The 9,122-nt window shown below is 28.5% G+C and overlaps 1 protein-coding gene across 3 annotated transcripts in view; it reads right to left on the bottom strand.

The window, feature by feature from the left end:
* The window catches only part of LOC118179599 (mitochondrial 2-oxoglutarate/malate carrier protein-like), a 69,425-nt gene continuing 60,303 nt past the window's right edge, over positions 1-9,122 (bottom strand). For all 3 annotated transcript variants that reach the window (XM_085827367.1, XM_085827366.1, XM_085827365.1), the window contains exons 9-11: positions 7,416-7,515; positions 5,870-5,921; positions 1-1,707 (exon numbers count right to left, since the gene is read on the bottom strand). In XM_085827367.1, coding sequence (XP_085683493.1) covers positions 1,528-1,707; positions 5,870-5,921; positions 7,416-7,515 — 332 coding nt within the window. In that variant the 3' untranslated portion in view covers positions 1-1,527. The remainder of the gene's footprint in view (positions 1,708-5,869; positions 5,922-7,415; positions 7,516-9,122) is intronic.

The following is a 9,122-nucleotide window of genomic DNA, read 5'->3' as shown; positions in this document are numbered from 1 at the left end:
TTTTAACAAAACAAATTTTATTTATAATCATATGAATAACATTTCTCTAAAATTTTATACAAATAATTGTGCTTGATTTGATCAACATAATTTCAAAATGTGATAATTAGATAAACTAGGCTACCCATAAAAAATTCTGCTTGGACTAGTTTTTAGTTTCAGTTTACTACCCTACTTTACACAATTAAATGCAGATGTTCATCAATTTTTGCAAACGTAGGAGTAAATATTACATTTAAAGTAATGAGAAAATAACAGATTCTTTATATACCTTGAAATACATAAAGAAATTATCAGAGGCAAAAAACAAAAACTTTTAATTAAAACACTATTGAAAATACTTTTTAAATATAACTAAAATAAATTCTACTTATTTTTTTAATGCATTCTAAAAGAATACTTGATTGATTGAAGAATACCAGCTCTCTGACTTGAACTACCATTTAAAATAGTTGACATTTATTTCAATATTTAAGCTCAAGTTAGTGATAAATGAATAAATATTATTCTAAATTATAAAATAAATCAAGGCGACACACTTTGTAAAAATACAAAACCTCAGAAACAGTTCTGAAAAAGCATCGCCATTAAGTTTTAAAATAAGGCACATACTATTTTTAGCAAATATAAATTAAATGAGATAATGTGGAAATGGCAGTTTCACAAAATAGTAAATATTCAAATTAATTTTTAAAGAACTGATTAAAATTTGTTCCTCAAAAGAAATAAATTCATTAGTTGCCTATAAATGATATATGATATACACGATAGCCATGATTACGTATATTTAATTTTTAGTTAATTTTACTTGCTGTATTAAATATTAAATTTGTTACAATTTTTAAGGCTTAACAACTTGGTTTCCCTCTTTCATCAATAATATCTTAATCACAGTTTTTTTTTAAATCATAGATGCTTCATCTAATCTATTTAAACAACATTTTGCCCTTTTTTAACAATGAATAATTATTGCCCAAATGCAAATTAAAAGTTGTTTTTTTCACAGATTAAACTGTAGTAAACTTAAGGAAATGATTTAAAGCTCTTACAATAAACCATCATGCAAAGAGTTAGTTGACATATTAATTACACAAACTATTTTACAATATATGTATGCAATTTAAAATAGTTTCTCCTTATAATAATTGTCTTGACTACTTAACACATAAAATTTCAAATTTGTGTTATAAATTTTTTAACAAAAAAGCATTACACAAAGCACTTTCATTCATATATTAACAAGTAAATTAATCCATTCGATAGTACAATTTACAGTTTATATTAATTTTTTCAAAACATATAACAACTGACATATGACACACATATTATTAAACAATTTAGGTTTTTGATCATATATTTACAATATACCAATTTTGAACATCATTCCTAAGTAGAACTACATAAAAATAGTTTCATGAATTTTCATTTTGATTAAAAGGCTTTTATTTCCCTATGCTTTTCAAATCTGTAAATAAGATAATACAAATCATAGGAAAATATACATAATATCATAAAAATTCTCTTAAATTAAAGTCCACCCCCACCAGATGTTGTATCTCCCAAAACATAGAACTTATAATACTGATTCATTTGCTCTAAAAATATGAAAGTAAGGACTGTGTGAGGGCCAAGTCTAGCATAATATGGAGTGAATCCTTTCCACAAGCTGAAAAATCCTTCATTCTTTATAACCTTTATTAGAACGTCCTAATAATAGAAAAAAAATCCTGAGAAAATATATAACAATGGCAAATTGGTCAACTAAAATTACACCATTGGTATTCTTAAATCCTACAGATATGAAAAAATAATTATAGCATTAAAATACGATTCACACTGGCTGCAAAAAATATAAATTCTACACACAACATTTTAATGAAAAATTACACACTTTTATTATAATTTTAACATTTTGTCACACAAAATTACATTAACTTAGATAATTGAGAAAAGTATCTAAAATTTTTCCTTAATTTGAGAAAATAAGTGCTATGCTTAATAAATGGCAATACTTACTGAATCAGTTTTAAAATTACAAAATCACGATTTCATGAAATTATGAAATTAAATGTCAAATATATGGAAAGTAAAGCACAGTCTATGTAGGAATAACACATTATTTAAAACTAAATTTTTTCAAAACTCTTCATACATTACAAAGGTGATTCCTTGGTTTTAATTAATCTGAAGCATTAGTTGTTTCTTTATGTCGATACAAGAATGAATTTAAAAAAAGTTTGCTTAAATGATACAGTTCAGATTAATAAATTTGATAAAAATATTTTTGACTTTTTATAAAGCACAACACATTTTTCACTCATTATTGTATGTAAATTTTCCTTGCTTAAGTGCTATAAAAATATATGCTGTAACTAGTGTGATAAATTGGATTTTTTAAATATTTTTCTATTTGGAAACATACAGAATCCCAGCGCACCACGTATGTGCAACACGGGGTTTACAAAAGTAAGTTAACTAAAACATTAAAAGTTACATGCATAAATAAAATGAGCAAAAGCAGAGATCAGCAGTCTGGACTTCACGAAAACAAATAAGTTCACTGGCCAAGTCACTCCAAACATTTTCAAACCGTTCAAGTTACACATTTAACATGAACAAAATATACATAGAAAACAAAAAACATATTTTACAGGTACAATGTGATAATTTTTGGCCACTTATAAATTTCTGAAAATTTACAGATTTTATTTTTTAAAATTATGATTACTCATAAATATACTTCTATTTAATGGGAACAGTATTGGTTAAATAAGTTTTATTTGTGAGTAAAATTAACAATTTCATATTCTTAAAATTGACTGAAAATTTGCTTTCTGATTTATGAGGTAACAAATGATATCTATACAGCATGCAATATATTTTATACCAAAATAGATTCAAATTGTAAATAAAATAATGAAATTGGAAGTATAATATTCAATTTGGCAATACTACAGATTTCCTGTTTAGAGGGAAAGGCTAAACTAAATTTTTTCAAAACTCTTCATACATTACAAAGGTGATTCCTTGGTTTTAATTAATCTGAAGCATTAGTTCTTCCACTATTATGGCTTCCACTATTATGAACATTGACACACAGCCAGTACAATTCCAAACTGCATAGAATCATGTATTGTCCTGTTCATAAACTGTTCTTGGAACTTCCATATTATCCCACCAATCATGAAAGCTGGATACTGTCAAACCATGAAAGTTTGCTGAAATCCCACAAAGTTGCACCATTCATTTCAGGGAAATTCTGAACAAATTGATGCCTCTTTATTTAACATATTGTTGCGAATTTTATATTTTAATTGCTAATTTTAGTAGAATTATAATTAAAATTGTTGTATTCCATGTGCAATGCAGTGTGAGACAAATTTTAAGAAAAAGCTATGCTGGAAAAATAAAAATGCAGGAGCATGTGCATTTAACATTGAGTAAATGAATAACTCTGTAATTTGTATTAAAATTGAATAAATGTAATTGACTACTTTGTTAATTGTAACCATAATTCCACTCTTTTTGCTTTTCAGAAATCTCGAGAAACAGAAATTAATAGAAATATCTTGTGACCAGTTTAAATCTATAAAAAGCCAGAGAGAGAGAGCATATCAGCTCAGTTGTTTAGTTACTGTCACTGCGAGTTGTAGTTCCGCGTGAACTGAGATAAATCAGAATTGGCTTTCTCTTTAGATAATGCTTTGCACTGCATTGTATTTTAATGTTTTTTTTTTTTTTTTTTTTTTTTTTTTTTTTAGTATTCTGAACTATAGCTACTGATTATATTGTGTGATATTGTGAACACTTGTACGAATATCTCTGAGGAAAATTCAAGCGTTCTGATATATTTCTTGTGATAAGAATGAGTTTTATTAACCTATTATCAGAATTGTGCATCCAATCTATTACAAACCTGTACACATCCAACAATATAATGAAAGTTGTGCCAATCGTTTCAGTTCTTAACAAACTGATGCTTCTTTATTTAATAAATAATCAGTATTCGACCTGCTTGGATTTTTTTTTTTTTTTAAATTTATAAAAAGGCTTTTACTGCTTTCTACTATTTTGTAAAGCCCTCGAGTTTACGAGAAGTTTTGTTAAGAACGCTATAAGTACAAACTTCTTGCAGGTAGTGGTACCAATCTATTAACTACTTTGTTGGCCATATTCAGCTGACTACATCATGTTCCCCATATATTCTTTTGATGGTAGAATCCCATAACTTTAAAAATAATTCACTGTTTCCATATTCTACAAAAAAGTTTAACATTAATCTTTTGTGCACCGTGTGAAAAAAACTTGAGCAAATCTTTGGCAGGCCTATGGAGATGATGTTTTGTCAAAGGCCCAGGTCTTCAGGTGGTTTAAGGTATTTTCAGAAGGAATGGATTTGATTTAAGATTAGCCTCATAAGGCCTGCAAGGATCCTGTACATTCCAATTGTCACTTGACAGTCAAAAAGATTGCAGAAGCATTGAATTTGAATCATATAACTTTTCATCACATTTTGACAAAAAATTCAGGAAAGAGGAAAATCTGTGCGAAAATTGTTCTAAACAAGCATTTTTAAGAATAAATGAACAAGAGAGATAAATGCTTTGGTTTTCTGGAGAGAGAAATGAAAATGATCCTCATTTTTTTAAATATATCCTTGCTGATGATGAGTCTTGGGCATTTGATTATACCCAGAAATAAAGCTCCAGAGCCAGGAATGGCATACTTCAAACTCACCAAGACCAAAAATAAGAAAAAAAGCAATAACGAACAAATTAAATATCCAAAGCATGTTGATTTGCTTCTTCTATGGTCAGGGAGTTATCCACAAAGAGTTTGTGCCTCCAGGCTAAATGGTAGAGTTTTACGGAGTTTTTACGGAGGAGTTCTTGAAAAGACATCAAACAAAGGGTCATGAGTACAAGACCAAAAGTAAAGACCATGCACCATGGGGGATGCACTGAAACAATGAATCTTATAATAAATGTAACAATGCATTTTCAGTTAATGAGTTTTTGGAAAATAAAAACATCCCTGTGGCTTCTCAGCCCCCTTATTACCCCAACTCAAGTCCATGTGATTGTTTTTATTCCCAAGATTTAAAGCCTACCTCTAAAGACTTCATTTTGGGACACAAGACAGTATTAAAATGGCTATAACTAGCTAGCTGAAGATAATTCCAGTATCCAAGTTTGAGCACTTATGGAGTGGAAAAATCATATCCAACACTATGTGATTTCACAAGGTAACTACTTTGAAAGAGAAAATGTGAGACTGTAATTTTAACTAAACATAAAAAAAGAAATTAGTCTTATTACTTTGATACGATTAATTTCTTTCCTCATCTTCTAATCAATAACTTGCTTTAAAGGGAAGATTTAACTCATTTAATAATATGTTTTAAATGGAAGATGCCCCAGCAATATTTTGCTGCTGTTTTATAGAATTGATGCTTCTGCTTTAATATTTTTTACTTTACATTTTATTTTACAAACACCAAAATTGCTTACTGGAAAGACAAGACGTTTTATTATTTAAACAAATATCTAATAATTAAGATTTATAGTAAGCAAAGTACAGTTACAGGCTTATGCATATACAGGTGAACAATTTTACATATTAACAAAAAGTTTATATTTCTTAGTGTTAAAATGGGCAAAAGTTACTGCTTAAGTCTATATAGTGACACAACACCATATAGCTTGTAATTATTACATGGTGTTTTGCATCAATTCATTTATTATAAATGCCAAAATATATCATAAATTAATATCATCAAGAATAGTTGCCAAAATATATTACAAGTAAATACCTCTTGATACCGAGCATTTCTTTTCTTAATACTAAATTAAAATAAAAAAATACTTACAGCTGCTCCTCGATATTCAGGAACACCATCAATCATTTTCATATTTTGTATCCTACAATTCACAAAAGATAATTACATCTCTATACTCAATATACAAAACCACAAAAAACTGCAAATTATACGCACCTTTAATGAAATAAAAGCAAGGAAAAAATTATACTTTAAAAGAAATATAATCTAAAGCACTATTGCAGCTAAATTTATTTCAAACAAATGCTGAAATGATAATAAATAAAATTTAAACTAAAAACTCACACATTAAAATATTTAGTTATTGAAATTTCACTTATTTTTATATTTTACTTTAAATAGTAATTTTTGTTTAAGTCTATTAAAAAATCATAAATATAATGTTAACCATCTGCAAAGAGGTACCCCAATACAAGACAAAACAGACAATGCTCATTCATAAACTATACTTTCTGTACTGATATTTAAAATTGGATATTGCCTTTGTTAATACTTGAAATCTGCAGCTTTAAGTTGACAGCCAAAAATTTATTTCAAAGATGTATAGAATAGTCATTCCTCATTTATTCCAGGGCTTGATGGCATACACATTGTTTACAAGAAATCATGCAAAAACAGTTGAAAGAAAAATGTGGATTCTTTTTCTTCTTCTTCTTATACTCTACAGCCAATTTCTGGCCAAGGCTATCTCCGTCAGCTTCTGCCATCTTGACCCATTCAGTGCCACAGTCCTCCACCATATAGACAATGTTCCAACGTTCTTTAACCACTTTTCCACATTGTCCAGCCACCTCGTTCATGGTCTTCCTCTTCTTCTCTTTCCTTTTGGAATATCAATTTCTTCACTCAGTTTTCATCTCCATATCTGTATATATGGCTTACCAATCTTAGTGGAGAGGCTTTACATAACTTTTATTATATTTGGTTCTCTAAATTTTTGCTGCAGTTCAAAATTATATTGTCCACACTTCATTTTCCCTTATTGCTTCATTTAGTTTTACTGCTTAAGTATTTTGATTTAAACTGGTTTCATAGCTATAATAGCATCTGTTAACCATTTTAATTCTGTTCTTGATTTCAATAGCTATATCATTATTATTATTTACAATTGTACCCAAATATTTAAATTATTTGACCTCCTTAAATGCATTATCATTTATTTTCGGTGGTATCAGGTTATATCTTCTATTTCTGTCAGGAATTTAGCTTTTTTTTCTTCATTGATGGTCAAACCAATCTTTTTAACTGCCAACTCAAGCACACAAAAAGCAAAAGATAAGATTACCTGAGCATAAATTAACTAAAAATTCAAATCCCCCTTATAGAAATACAGAGCTCTGAAAAAAAAAACACTTTCTGTTCTTCATTTCAACATTAAATATATATATATATATTCTTTATAATCTTAAATAATAGAAGAGATAATAACAACATTACCTTCCCAAAAAATGATTATTTGTGTTTGAAAGAAATACTGAAATGTGGCAGCTATGTTGCAGCCACAATCCAGTGCTTATTAACATTTATTTATATAAGAGAATACTGACAGCAGAATAAAATGAAGTAAAGTTCTAACCTGGTTTTGGCAATATCAACAGGCATTGAAGCAGCAGTAGTTATTAAACCGCTGATCATACTAGAGGCAAAATGGCACATAATGTTGTCTTTAAAATAACCTGAAAATTACACTACATGTATATCAAGTAAAACACTCAAACACAAAATTAGAATCAGCACTCTATCACAAGCCATTATTATTTCAAGTGTACAATAATTTATCAATAAAATTGGGCATAAAAAATATTTTCCAAGACAAAGGTGCACCACTCGTAGGAAATCTACGCATCCTCAGAAATTGCTTAAATTAATACCTAGAATCAAGCTATTTGAAAAAATTCACAACAAAAGATATCAAGGTTCGTACACATTTCTGCAAACGAAAATTAAGCACTTTTAAGGACCATTAATGAAAAAAATGAAGGACCTATGAATAAATGGGAACTGAATAAATTCAATTTAAAATAATATCTATGCTTAACTTCACTTTTTTAATACCATCCTAAAAATAAATAGATCTGTAAGTTTGAGACATTATTATTAAACATAACATAGTTGACATAATTATTAATAAGTTAGGGAATAAAATCAATTTTATAAATTGTATCAAGTAGCATTAAATATTTTACACTTATAATAATTAGACATATTTGAAAGAATATAAATGACATTTTATTTATGTTTTAGTAACAGTTTGCTTTATGTTGATGTTTTTTATGTCTCATTTTGTCACATACTTACTCACTCTAGAGGCTTAGTAAATAGAAAGTAGATTTCGTGTCAAGCGGCATACGGAAGTAAGATTATAATGAGCATGATTCATGACAAAAGATTGGATGTTGTCACTTCGCTTGCTTAGAGAGAGACCTGCTGATTAGAACAAACCTGAAAGGCCTGATGTAGGCACAGTTGACAAGTTTTTTTTTAATCTTGGGGGGGGGGGGTCTGTCTGATGCAGTTATGTTATAGCTTCGTGTAGAGTTCCAGGGGTTATAACCCAATTAATATACCTCAAGGTTCCAATGAGCCACTAAAGCACCAGAGACGATAAGTTGTTTTGTACTATTTTAAATCTCACTAGATGCGAAGAATAAGTTTTACATGAATTTTTTCATTTTTGTGTTTTATCTTGCGACCACAGCAAGGATTAATGAAAGACAATAATTCGCTTTAATACACAGAGATAATTTTTAAGGGTGAGCAATTAGTTATAAATAATTAAATTAGGTAGCTAGATAACATTACTCATTAGGGATTTACATAGCCACTATTAAATTTTATTTATGGTTTAAAAATATTTGTTAAAATAAAATTTCACAGTTTAAAATATATGTAATTTATGACAATGATTCTTAAACGATATTAGGATAATTACGCATTAAAAGCTACAAAATATTTATGCTTTGTAGCAACAACACTCAAATATTTATTCGTCTTTTTAATTTGAAGCCTTCGCAGACATATTGGCTAATTTATATCAATTTCCTTCTCTTTAAGTATCTTTTCTAATAATTAGAAATTCATGTCAATATGCAAACAAACATTCTCACTAGTTTCTGTATGCTTTATCTCCTAACTTGTTAACCTCTCCACAGTGTACCTATGAGGGTTTACTTGCTCTGGCAAAAGTCAAAAAGTCCAACCCCCCTTTCCGACAGACGTAAAGCAAATTATTGCTATGTCTCACTGTAACTACCAAGGCAGACAAAGGTTTAAATTAGCCTCT

Source organism: Stegodyphus dumicola, chromosome 1 (genome assembly GCF_044657685.1).
Source record: "Stegodyphus dumicola isolate Sdum_Otavi_A_Nest chromosome 1, ASM4465768v1".
Taxonomy (NCBI): Eukaryota; Metazoa; Arthropoda; class Arachnida; order Araneae; family Eresidae; genus Stegodyphus; species Stegodyphus dumicola.
Note: the sequence above shows the minus strand (reverse complement) of the source record. Positions and strands in the feature narration are given on the sequence as shown.